General features: G+C 42.1%; 1 protein-coding gene across 1 annotated transcript in view; it reads right to left on the reverse strand.

Moving 5' to 3' along the window:
* Window positions 1–13675, reverse strand: part of LOC142491625 (tricarboxylate transport protein, mitochondrial-like) — a 28871-nt gene that overhangs the window by 9504 nt on the left and 5692 nt on the right. Inside the window, exons 2-8 of the mRNA XM_075594460.1 lie at window positions 12865–12972; window positions 12085–12184; window positions 9005–9143; window positions 5514–5598; window positions 4677–4781; window positions 3845–3960; window positions 2881–2954 (exon numbers count right to left, since the gene is read on the reverse strand). Coding sequence (XP_075450575.1) covers window positions 2881–2954; window positions 3845–3960; window positions 4677–4781; window positions 5514–5598; window positions 9005–9143; window positions 12085–12184; window positions 12865–12972 — 727 coding nt within the window. The remainder of the gene's footprint in view (window positions 1–2880; window positions 2955–3844; window positions 3961–4676; window positions 4782–5513; window positions 5599–9004; window positions 9144–12084; window positions 12185–12864; window positions 12973–13675) is intronic.

A 13675-nucleotide genomic window follows, 5' to 3' on the forward strand; every position in this document is an offset into this window, starting at 1 on the left:
CCCCCCCCCTCCCCCACCTTCCCTTTTCTATGTTTGTGTGACGTGTTAGGTATGTGAGTTGGTCTACCCAGTATGTCTTGGTAAGAACGGAGGAAGGTGGAAACGAGAAAAGTTGGGTGTTGGTACATTAAAGAATGACATTGGGTTGGTAGACACTGTATGCAATGTACTGTTGCCCAACAATAAAAACCTTTTTGTGGAAAAAAAAAAGAGAATAATACAATATAGTGTAGATAGTAAAAAATATATTTACACCAAAGGATAAAAAATGGAGGCTTACAGTGTAGATGAAATAACTCAGCAGGGTATACACAGTGCAGGAGGGATATTCTGCCGAGTCGCGACCTCAGGACTACTCCTCACCGGCACCTCTGTGGATCTCATCCGCAACCACGCTATGGCCGATACGTCACTTCCGGTCTTACACTCCACCGGAACGGACGTCTGCGGGTGCTCCGAAGCTGCCTCTCTCGGTCTGATCTGTGAGCCATGCTCTACGCGTTTCACCGTTCTAAGTGACGGCTTCATCAGGAGTCTGCACTTATATACCTACTCTATTGTGAGTGTGCATTTGGGAGCTCCTACATTTTTCACGTTTGTTGTACATACAATATTTGCACTATGTAGTGTTTTTTTCTTTTTTAAAGGTAATATCGCTCCCCTGGTGTTTTTCCACATATCGTTCCTTTGGACCTTGAAACAGTCCTATCTTTTTTTACCTTTATTCACTGAATTTTAGATTGCACTGTATTATTATGCGTACTTTATTTATTGTGTGATATTAGTCACTATATTTGCACTGTATTATTTTGTGCACTTATTATATTTTTGTGTAATATTAGTCACTTAATAGTTATTAAGTTTTCACTAAGCACATTTTGAGAGTATATTAGAGCGCCATCTAGGCTTGTTTTCACAATCTACAATAATTCAATTGTCTTTTCTCTCCATGCCAGTACAAATGAATATGGATTCAGCCCCACCCAGTGGTGGGTAGCACAAAAACTTTAAAAACGACTCAGGCTCCATCAGCCCAAACAAAGCTCCCTGCTTTCCTCATCACAGCAGTTCTGTCTGGCCAAACAATAGAAAAAAAAATAAAAAAGAGACCACAATTTCTTGATTTAAATGAAATTCCGTGGAAACTTTAGCTCTGAAATTTGGTGCAGTCCTCATCAACCACCTTATGGTGAATTTGCAGATTAGCCTTGCATTTCTCCTACATCGGACAGATGTCATTGCTACAAGAAAAACAACCTTTATAATTAAAAAGATGTTATTGAAACGTCCTAAAGCAGCTCAACAGCACGACAGCGTGATAGTATCTAGAACCAGATTCAAGTCCCATGTAGAAATCAAAGGCTTGATTCACTGGCTGAGGATTTTGCCAGTCATTTGCTGCTCCAATCTGCAGCAAGATCTTTTTCAGGTAAGCAGGAGGGCATAGCGTGCCACTGAATATCAATGCAGCGGGCATCATTTCAGCACAATGGATAGGACCACAGGTAAGCACACACCGGCTACTTTCCCACTGGCCAAACAAGCGTATTGTGGCATTTAAGGACTTCAGGCAAATCTTCACCTTTGCTTGGGAATATCTTCACCTTTGCTTGGGAATAAAGAAGCCGGAGGCTCCCTGTACCAAGACATACCAGAAAAACAACAACGCCTCTGAGGGCAGAACTTACCCCCTTGAACGGTAGGACAAAAATAACTGCTGAGGAGAAGAGCAGCAAGCTTTGTAGGGGCTGATGGAGCCTGATTAGTTGAACGTTTTTGCCCTACCCATAACTGGATGGTGCTTAATTCCCCATTCGTTTTGTACTGGCATAGCTGGGATGTAGGAGAACATAGTTCAGTAATAGTGCTCTAAGAACCTTAGATGTTGCACATGTAATAATGCATTGGTTTCTTGATTGAAGAACGGTAATAGGCTGGGTTAAGGTGTATGAATGAGTAGTGAGGTATATGGGTGAGCGTATATGTCTGTGACCTGAATAAAATGTCCTGGTGAGTGTGGGTAATGGAGATATATGAGCCCCACCCCCTCACTGCCAATGTGGACTGGGTCTGACAAACGACTAATAACACCGCTAAGATACCTCAAAGTACCAATAAAATACCAATTCACATGACCATGCCCATAATGTCTTCCAAGATGCGTGCTTCTGCGGGTTGAGTGAAGGTAAGGTAGCCACGAATGCAGGGATGCAGCGCACAGCAAAGGAACAGGATTCCATGGGACAGCAGCGGTATAGTAAAAAAGATCCTTTATTATAACATCCTGGTGCAGACAGGACTGGGTGCAGAAAAAACCTCCGTCTCTTACGTCAGAAGCGCCACACAGGCGTGAAACGCGTAAGAGACGGAGGTTTTTTCTGCACCCAGTCCTGTCTGCACCATGATGTTATAATAAAGGATCTTTTTACTATACCGCTGCTGACCCGTGGAATCCTGTTCCTTTGCTGTGCGCTGCATCCCTGCATTCGTGGCTGGGATGTAGAGAGAAAATATGGAGGTCGTGTTTCTAAAATGTTAAAGTGCAGTAAAGTGTAGGGTTTTTTTTTTGTTTTTTTAAGACTTGGTGGTGTAATGATAAAGTATTCAGCAGTCCAAAGACTACAGAAGATAACATCCAGTGAACGAACAATTTGATACATAATTACACCAATCCCAATGCTTAATGTTTTGGTCCCCAAGGGCATTCAAAATCATGCATTTTGTTTAATTCATTTCTTAATTCACTACACTGTGTTCAGCGAATACATACATTCTTGGGTAATTAAAATGTGTGAGATGGAAGCTCAATTCCAGAACAATGACTTGTCTTGCACCAAGGAACTGAAATCATTTCACAGGAAGAATCAAAAAACCACTTACGCTAAAGGTCCCTCGTTGCGTAGTATCTGACTCGCACAGTCCAAGGTGCTTCTGTATTTATGAGCCTCCAAGCCCTGGGATACATAGTTCAAGATTGTAAGATAATACACACAATAAATTAAGATATAATAATTAGATTGTAAGCTCCCCGGAGCAGGGACTACTCTTCCGAAATGTTACTTTTAATGTCTGAAGCACTTGCTGTATGCCCATGATCTGTTATTTGTTATTTATAGGATTGTCACATGTATTACTAATGTGAAGCGCTATGTACACTAATGGCGCTATATAAATAAAGACAGATATACATACAGAATATCACTTGTGAGCACATTCACATGTCTTAGGTCTGCAACCCTGTCTTTCAACCATTAATCACCTAGCAAACAGTGCTCCCACTGCAGCAAGTGATTCTGGGAAATGACATGCAAATGAGCACGTGTCATCTTTTGCCTGAAATCCAATTTTTCATGGAACTCTTAGAAGCAAATGCTCTGCTTTTCACACAGCTTTTAAGCACAGCATGGGATTAGATGCAAAGCCAGTCAAACCACTCACAGACAGCTGTTTCGATCTTGTGGGTCTCATTGTGAATTTGGTTGTACTGGCGTTGCAATTTTCAAGGCTGGGTAGGTTTAACATACACATTTTTTAAGTTATGGTGGGTGAAAAAGACAACAAAAAACCTCCACCGTTGTGAGCTCACTGGAAGCACTGTATGCTAGGTCAGCGGAGCGCAAAGTGGGGGGCGCGGGGTTTACAGAGGTCCCACGTGCGCTTCCCAAAGGCACTTAAATTTATGATGAAATAACATTACAAAAAGGAGCATAACACACACACACACTTAAGTAAGTCTGCAAGAAACATATGTACACGGTGTTCCCTTCTTGTTCTGTCCTTGGTTGGACACTGGCATCCAAAAGGTGCTATAATGGCAATACAGGGGTTGCAATATTCGCGTTACCTGCATCCTTGTTTTGATGACATCTACTGGGGTATTTCCAAATACACTGGCTGCACCAGCAGTGGCACCAAAAGCTCCTGTGACGAAGGGATTTATTTCTCTTTGTGGATTGTCACCTAAGTAGATAGAACAGGGTCACCATACAGGGTAGGTTTTTAGTTTTATAGGTCTGGGGCACCGGAAGATGTAAGGCTCTTGTACCCAATCCCTCCTTCAAACCCGGTTATTGTATTCCAAGTCGTGGCTAGAACCCTCGAACACCGAATGGGGTTAATGGTGATGGAACCAAGACCTTCACAGTGTAATGTCCCAGACATCAGATGTTCACAGAGGCCAAATTTGATTCAATGATGTGATCGCTGCACCTTTATCCCCCCCCCCCCCCCCCATACTGCCAATAATCTGCAACCCACAGTTTAAAAAAAAAAAAAAAAAAACCCTGGCAGCAAAGTGTTTTCAAAAAGGAGCACAGTCAAGAAAACTGCTTTCTGTTGCCATATTCAGTATACAACATACATCACTCTCAGGTATCAGATGACAGAAACACACAAAAAAAGAGTCTAATTGGCTGAAATTGTTATCCCAGAAACAGTGACCCGGTCATCACAACGCTTTAGAATTTCCCATAATCCTTTGGGGAGATCTCAGGTTGCAGAGATCTCCCCATGTTATTTCAAACATATGCTAACTTTTAAAATCAGTTAATAAATCAGGATTTTTTTTTTCTTTGTTTAAGAAAAAAAAAAAAAAAACACCTTAAGTGGGCCCAATATGGATATATTTATAGATATAATGGTCTCGCTCCAGACCTCACTTGCTCAGTAATCCCCACCTGTATACCAGTTGCGTAGAGAGGTCATTACAAAGAATCGGATGGCCTGGTTGGAGCCCTGTTTCAGAACGGTGGCAGTCACTCCCTGGTACGTCCCACGTAGACCTGCAGTAACACGCGGACACAGCGAAGTTTTATACAAGTCAACTAAAAAGGGTCTTGTCCTTCACTCACACCTCAACAAGGACCAGCGCTGCACGGATTCCAACATACCATCAACAGTCACCAAGACTTGGGTTTTAAAATTATATATATATATATATATATATATTATATATATATATATATATATATTCTGCACACACATACATAATAAACTCATCTGCCAAGGTTTAGGCCTCTCCCCTTTAAAATGTGCCCACAAGGAAGTTATGCAGGTATGTGTGGTACTCAATCACTGCAGTTTTGTTTTTTTTCTTCCCCCACCTATTTTTATCTGACATTTCCTGGTCATTATTTTTTTTTTTTTACTTTACATGGTAACAAGTGTAGTTTAGTTGAATAGACTTTCCAGCTCTGGATTTTCCTGCCAGTACTTGCACATCCAAATGCATTCATTTAACTCTTATGCTGTCAAAGGGTTCTGTAGTGTGTTACAATGGAGGTTTCTGGGTACTCTGGCAGCAAAGGTGTTAAGTCATTAACCCCTTTTGATATCAATCACGTATTCCTCATTCTACCACGGTATTTGGCACCCAGCAGAGGAGCACCCTAGCTCCTCATCTCACAGTATGCATTTACAGCATCAAATTAGTATCCTTTCTGAGGCTTACATTTCCGCTTTTCCCTTTTACATTCAGAACCTGACTGTCGAGCAGTTCCAGGGGAGACCCTCACCCTGTTCTCGAATGATCTCCCGCACTCCATGAAAGAAGCCGCGATACTTTGGTGCAGACGAGCTCTGGTCATGAATGAACTTCACCTGGAAGTGTCAGAAATAACAAAAAAGAAATAAAAATAAAATAAAAAATATAACAGGTAAATATATAGTCACTTTACACCTGCTGTACAGACCAAGGCCCGTAATATAGTGAGCGCGCATAACTGTGCGATCGCTCGTGCACGTGACCCACACTTTGTGTGTTTGGTCCGTGCTGCTGTGAGCGACAGGCTTGGAAGGGTAGTGTGTGTGTTACACTCTACCTATTCAATTTATATTGTATTGTATGTCTTTATTTATGTAGCGCCATTAATGTACATAGCGCTTCACAGCAGTAATACATGTGGTAATCCAATAAATAACAGATAATATAAATAACAGATCATATTTAAATGTTTGTTTGTTTTGTCAGAACTTTCAATATATATACATATATATATGTCAACAATTCACTGATTACCAAATTAGTGAAATGTTAACCCTTTCGCCGTCAGAAGGCCCATTAATGCACAGGTAGTGAAAGTGTTAATGCAAAACTACTGACTTTAAACAGACATGTCAGCTTTCACAGATTTTCCCATGAGTCTTCCTGATTTTCTGCATCAGCGGTTCATATTCTTCACTGGAGTCTCACTGATAAAAAAAATAGCACTTTTCTATTAAAAAGCCATGATAAAAATTTTTTTGCATTTTGATTTCACGGATTTCCCGCTTTGGAGGTTAACGTCTCTGTTTTAATTGGTGAGATTCCACCGAGATCTATGAGGCTGCTGATTGCTTATTTAACAAAGTGTCTGACTCCGAAGCAGCGACACTAGCAGAGAAGCAATGAGAGCTGAAATGTCTGCAGTTCTACAAGTTCTGGAAAGTAGGTGCCGAGGTTCCCTCTTCATAATTAATAAGAGTTTTCTTGCGAAGAAGTGGAAAAAGTGACTGACTGCACACGTGCAAAACACATAAAAACAAAAAACACAAACACACACAATGAGCGGTAGCGGCGCAAAAATCGTTTTCACAGTCTTCTCCCCGATCGCCCGGCTCCACGCTCACTGCTGTGCGCGGCCCTAGTATAGGACGGCTGGCTAACCACAGCCATCTATAAGTGCCGCGCGCGCCCCTATTTTACGGGCCTAAAGTTTCTGAATGCGTCTCTGCTATATCCTCCTGGATGGCCCTCCACCGACTTAAACATGCGAAAAAAAAGCTCACCCCAAACTTGGCCCTACTACATCCTTCCATATTACTGTTGGAAGTACAGTACTATAATTCATCCAGTAGCCCAAGCACGCTGCCTAGGGGGTCATACTCTACTCCTCTCACATTCAAAGGGTAGCAAACAAAAAAAAAAAATGTTGTTTTTTCCTCCGCAATATTACCAAGATACGCCCTTTCCTCTGTTGCTCGACTGCAAAAACTCTGACACAGGCCCTCATTCTCTCCAGTCTTGATTACTGTAACCTCCTGCTGTCCGGCCTTCCTGCCTCTCATATGTCTCCCCTACAATCTATCCTAAATGCTGTTGCCAGAATCACTCTATTTACGATATCTGTCTCAGCGTCTCCCCTCATGAAATCCCTCTCCTGGCTTCCTATCAAATCCCGCATCTCACACAAATCTTCTCCTCACTTTACACTGTTCTGCCCCTCCTTACATCTCAGCCAAAATTTCTTGCTATGCACCATCCCGACTTTTGCGTTCTGCTCAAGGATGTCTTTTCTCTACCCCTTTTGTATCGAAAGCACTCTCATGCCTTAAAACCTTCTCACTGACTGCCCCGCACCTCTGGAATGCCCTTCCCGTCAGTACCCGACTAGCATCCTCTCTATCCACCTTTAAGACCCACCTCAAACCACAACTGCTCAAGGAAGCATATGAGTTGCTCCATGGCTAATAAGGAACACCGAGACATTAACCTTGGCCCCTTGCAGACGCACTTACAGAACGCCCTCCTACTGTCTCTGTACGTTCTTCCTACCAAAAAATTAGATTGTAAGCTCTTCGGAGCAGGGACTCCTTTTCCTAAATGTTATTTTTATGTCTAAAACACACACACACACACACACACACACATATGCTGTGAAGCACTGTGTACATTAATGGTGCTATATAAATAAAGACATACATACATACATACATACATACATACATGTTGAACTTGGACATGTAGGTATTTTTAAACCTGATCCACTATGGAACCAATTTGCAGTTTACAAAAGTGTACCCATAGGAAATCTAACAAATGTTACATACATTTTATTGGCAGAGTAGTCTCATGGGATATGGACATTAGTCATTAGTGGTCACTTCACAACATGTAAAGCAGTTTGCAAACACTGTCCATTTTCATCACAAGTAAAAATACACCTCTTTTTTTTTTTTTTAAATAAATAATAACTCCCTTTCCCACTGCAATTGTGGGGTGGATTTATTTCTGCATTATGTATGGACTGTGACAAAGACATCCAATAATGATCGATAAGGTAAGGGATGGAGGGTATGAGCAGGGGCCAATGCTTAGCAGTGTAGGGGGAGCAGGGTCTGGTGACATCAGATCACATACTTGGAGCCCATGATGCCAAGTACCTAGAAGCCTGGCTTAGGAATGAGACGGCCACATGTGGCAGAATAGCCACCAGCAGTGTGAAAATAGTACTGGAACTTAACTTTTAGCCTTACAGTAAATACAGGCATACCCCGCATTAACGTACGCAATGGGACCGAAGCATGTATGTAAAGCGAAAATGTACTTAAAGTGAAGCACTACCTTTTCCCACTTATTGATGCATGTACTGTACGGCAATCATCATATACGTGCATAACTGATGTAAATAAGGCATTTGTAACAGGCTCTATATTCTCCCCGCTTGCGCACAGCTTCGGTACAGGTAGGGAGCCGGAATTGCGGTTCAGGACGTGCTGACAGGCGCATGCGTGAGCTGCCATTTGCCTATTGGGCGATATGTCCTTACTCGCGAGTGTACTTAAAGTGAGTATCCTTAAACCGGGGTATGCCTGTAATAGGATGGCAGAGTTATGGAAGGGAGGGTCCCAATAAAGTTATTCATTGAACAAAATGGAACCAGCCATTTTCAACCAGGGACGGGTAAACTCGCCATTGATAATGTGAAGCCAACACAAACAGAAAGTTCTAAACACATTGATTCCAATTATTAACCCTCCTTTTAGACGTAGACTATTCCTTTAACATACAGAACATTGCTCATGTATGTAGTAATATAATGTTATATACCAGGAGAGATAGGTATCCCCACCCAACGTCCACGTACAATACGTTTCAATAAATCTTTTCCAGGCGAGATGTGTACATGCCTGAGTTTATTTTAGAGGAACCGCAAAGGAACAGGCAAATGTTTCAGGCTACACCAAGCCCTTTCTCAAGCTCGCCCTGTAGAAGCAGTAAGGGGTATTGGGTTGTGTCCAAACATACCTTGATGGTTTCCATTGGACAAACAATTAAGACTGCCTCAGCAACACCTGCCCCCAGGCCGCACACCAGACTGGCCTTGCTATCCAGTTTCCCAGTGGTACTCCTTGCATAGCTACTGAGGAACTCGAACATGCCAAACCTGCAGAAAACAGACCAAATCTTGGGTACTACATTGATTTTATATACATGCTAACCCCATTATAGCTGGGGGGGGGGGAAGAGTTTTGCTGCAGGCTTCGCTGGCACTCAAACAGCAGCAGTGGTGGGGTGGGGGGGGGGGGGGGGGGAGAAAGAAGGAAATAAAAATCAAAATTCTGTTCTGCAAATGAACAAAGATACTTAAGATTACTTTAATTCTTGACCCAAGGACAGCTGCCAGAAATAGGATTAGAGCAACAGGGGGAAAACATAACTGGCATGCACTGCAAGATAGGCAAAAGGCAAAAACACATACACACACGGCAGCCCTTTTTATATGTAATTATCACCAAGTAAATATAAATCTAGCTATATTATTTTGAGTGAGAAATGTAAATAACATTAACATTCTATGTTCAACAAGCCCATTTAAAAAAAAAATAGTTCTTCCTAATATTGCGAAGTTTGCCTCCTCACTCCAGGACAGGACCTTTATTTCTATGAAAACCCACCTAAAATGCCACAGCAGCTCAAGTAGAATAAAAAAAAAAAATTAAAGCACAGGAAGACAGTATGGATTGCATAAAAAGGTGTGTGATCTTATACACATAAACACACACAAAGTTAGGCACTCACATAACCTTGCTCGCGTGCGCGGAAACTATACAGTGTGAAAGAATTATGGACAGGGGCTATATAGAAGAGGGTCTGGGGTTACTGATCATCCATTTTGTCTCTTATGTTTTATGTGGACATGTGATAAGCGTTTGTGGGTAAAGATGAGTTTCGCTGACAATAGACGTTCCACAGCTGTGCCTGTAGCTTACCGCCCAGAATTATAGCGATCAAATTTATCAGTACCCTGACGCACTTTGTTATTGTACCATTTCTGTATGAAAGAATCTATGAGTGGGCAAGGCTTGCTCTGAGACCATTTCAGGACATCATGTGCTCCCTAAAGAAATTTAAACTTAACTTTGGTAAAAACAACTACAGTATTATGGGAGGGAGGAAATTTATGCTAACCATGCTAAAATAAAAGCATATGTAGAGGCTAGCTAAATTAGAAAAGAGGCGTCTAAGAGGGGATATGATAACTATATACAAATATATTTCGGGGACAGTACAAGGAGCTTTCAAATGAACTATTCATCCCACGGGCAGTACAAAAGGACGTGGTGGCATCCCTTTAGGTTGGAGAAAAAGAGATTTCACCAGCAACAAAAAGGAAAGGGTTCTTTACAGTACGGGCAGTTAACATGTGAAATTCATTACCCATGGAGACTGTGATGGCAAGTACAATAAATTTGTTGGACATCTTTTTAGAAAGGAACGGTATACAGGGATACACCAAATAAGTATACATGGGAAGGATGTTGATCCAGGGATTAATGCGATTGCCAATTCTTGGAGTCAGGAAGGAATTTATTTTTCCCCTTATGAGATATCATTGGATGATATGACGCTTTATATATTTTTTAATTTAATACTACGTCTGTGTCCTTTCACTAGATACTGTTTTTTGTTTGCCTTCCCCTGGTTCAATAAGTAAGTATAGATATAGGAGAAAGTATCTGTTGTCTAAATGTAGCATAGGTTGAACTTGGACGTACGTCTTTTTTCAACCTCATCTACTATGTAACTATGTAATAGGGCAGTGCCGCCTTATCTTCTGTAACCAAGGCTATAAATACTAGCGTTGGTATTAGCCCACCCCAGATTACGCTGAAGCCGATTGCTAATGCGTCATCTCCTTGTGCACTCGCAATAAAGATTCCTCGATACTCACCGAACCCGTCTGCAGTTATTGGTGCCCCTGGGGTACCGCTGAGAAGGCTGCGGTCACAACAGTATACAAAATAGGTGCAATCAGGCACTTATAAAAAATGAAAGTTTATTATTACAGCATCAATGATGCTGTAATAAACTTAATTTTTTTTCTTCTTACAAAAGATATAGATATATTTCTTCAGAAAAATCAAAGTAGTATGGAAAGATGTATATAGGTGTATGTCATCTCTTGCCAATCAACTACGCTGTATGAAGGCCTCCACAAGGATCTATCAGGTACTGCGCTTGTAAGCCTCGTCTCTACGTTGCTCCAACACATTTTCGGATTTCACTCCCATCTTACTTTTGGTCATCTTGGTCTTTTAATCCGTTTCGAGTCCCATCTTTGTCCAAGTGTGATCATTTCTTCTTGTGATATGTCTGGTTCACTGCAATGTTCATTTCTTCTCCCATGTGAAGTCCCATTCATTCATTTTCCTATCTCTTCAGGTAATACCGGCGTATATCTCTCCATACTTCTTTGCAGTATCTGAAGCTTCTGAATACCTTCGCATTTAGGGTCCATACGCGAGCACACAATACACTGCTCAAAAAGTTTCCGGGACGCAGTGTATTAGGGCAGGGGTGCGCGGCACTTAGAGGCCCCGCGCTTTCCCCCAAAGCATTTACATTAAATGCCGGTGGATCGCACACAAGGCCTCTTACCTAATCTCCGGCGGCGTGGCATCAAATGATGCCGCGGGATCACATGACGTCAGAGACAAGGTAGGGGGGGGCGCAGACTAAAAAGTTTGCGCACCCCTGTATCAGGGCATACTACCATCAGTGACATGCCCATGCAATACATACATATCAGCCCTTGCTGATCCACTGCTAGATGAGGCCCCCCCCCCAATATTCTTCTACACACTGTGGTGCTTTATATATTTTTTAATTTAATACTACGTCTGTGTCCTTTCACTAGATACTATTTTGTTTAGCCAGAGATAACACACAGCACCCAGTTTATACAATTATCCATTACATGTATAGGTGAGCACAGTCATGATTACAATTTCAGGAGCAACGAAGTCCTCCATCTAAAAGAATACAAAATCATGTTCATGGCTCTTTAGGCCCCAACTCCCACCGAAATATCCTTGCCCCCTTACCTGACTGCCGATTTGGGGATGGAGCCATAAAGCAATGAGCTCAGCCCTCGATATAAACCTCGGACTCCGTGATCCTGCACAGTCACCCGGACACAGTGTCCTGTGGAGCGAGATGGGGAGATTGAAGCGACTAGGGAGGGAACTTACAAAGCGCTGATGCGGAAATCCCGTCATATGCACCAACGCAATGAAAAGTGCTACAGTTTTGCCCTTCGAAGAATCTTATGCAGGGAGCTTGGGAATGGAGGGAGAAATAACGAACACAATGGCATGAAGGAAATAAAAGCATTAAGAAATCACGTGGTATTTTGATATGGTTCAGTGATGCGGACTGGACGTTCGATACGTTTTTAAAATCAACTTCAATCACACTGTGCATTATCGCATCCGATTGAGCAGAGGATATTAGAGGGGAAAGAAAATTACAAAAATAAATAAATAAAAACAGTTTATGTAAAAATAATTGAGCCAAGTCAAGGATGGCCAACTCCAGTCCTCAGTGGCCACCAACAGATCAGGTATTCAGGATATCCCTGCTTCAGCACAGGTGGCTCAATCAGTGGACCTGTGCTGAAGCAGGGATATCCTGAAAACCTAACCTGTTGGTGGCCACCGAGGACTGGAGTGGACCACCCCTGATCGAAGCGATCAAGTAGAGATAATATAAAATAAAATAAAAAGTGAGACCAAGATATTAAGACTCATGATTTGTGCAACTACTCACATTTATAGAGCTAACCAGGAGATCTATAAGGCTCCTGTGTGGAGTGCTTCTCTTACCTATGCCTCGATATCGGGGTGGATTGGCTCGTTCGTCTAATTGAAGCTGGGTTTTGACGTACTCCGTGGGGAAGGTGATGCAGATTTCAATGCCTCCAGCGATACCACCTGCAGGATATATAAACATGTCAAACAGACACCCTAAAGAAGGGGGGGGGAATACAGAGGAAGAACAATGCCCGTCCGCCCCCTGCTGCCAACAGGGACAAAACAGCGCATTAGTCAAATTCCTAGACTCTACAAAGCGAGAACATCAGGGCCCATATTCACCAAGCAGTTCTATGCCACAATACACCTTCTGCCTCTGGAACATACCTTATTAAAAGTGAATGGCCCGGGTTTGTCTTAGAACAGAACAAGAATAGTAAATAAGACCCCAGATGCTTTCTCTGCCACAGCATACTAATCACACCCATGTTAATACCATAAAAGGAAAACACACGATTATTTTTATTACACATTTCTTTTTTATTGTATAGCGCTTCCAGTGTACGTAGCGCTGTACATGGAATTTTGCAGGCCCGAGTCCCTCCCCGGATAAGCTTACAATCTAGGATTTGGGTGCCTGAGGCACAGGGAGATAAAGTGACTCGCCAGAAGTCACAAGGATCCGACACCGAGATTTTAACCACGTTCCTCCGATTCAACATAAGTGTCTTTACTCACTGAGCCACTCATTCAGTCCATTAAAATAATAATAATAAATAATAAAAATAAATAAATTTAAAAAAAAGGCGGGGGGGGGGGGAATTATAACTTCATATTGCGTTTGCCTGAAATCACTCAGCAGTTCCAAAATCTAAATGCCAAT

This window comes from Ascaphus truei, chromosome 3 (genome assembly GCF_040206685.1).
Source record: "Ascaphus truei isolate aAscTru1 chromosome 3, aAscTru1.hap1, whole genome shotgun sequence".
Lineage (NCBI taxonomy): Eukaryota > Metazoa > Chordata > Amphibia > Anura > Ascaphidae > Ascaphus > Ascaphus truei.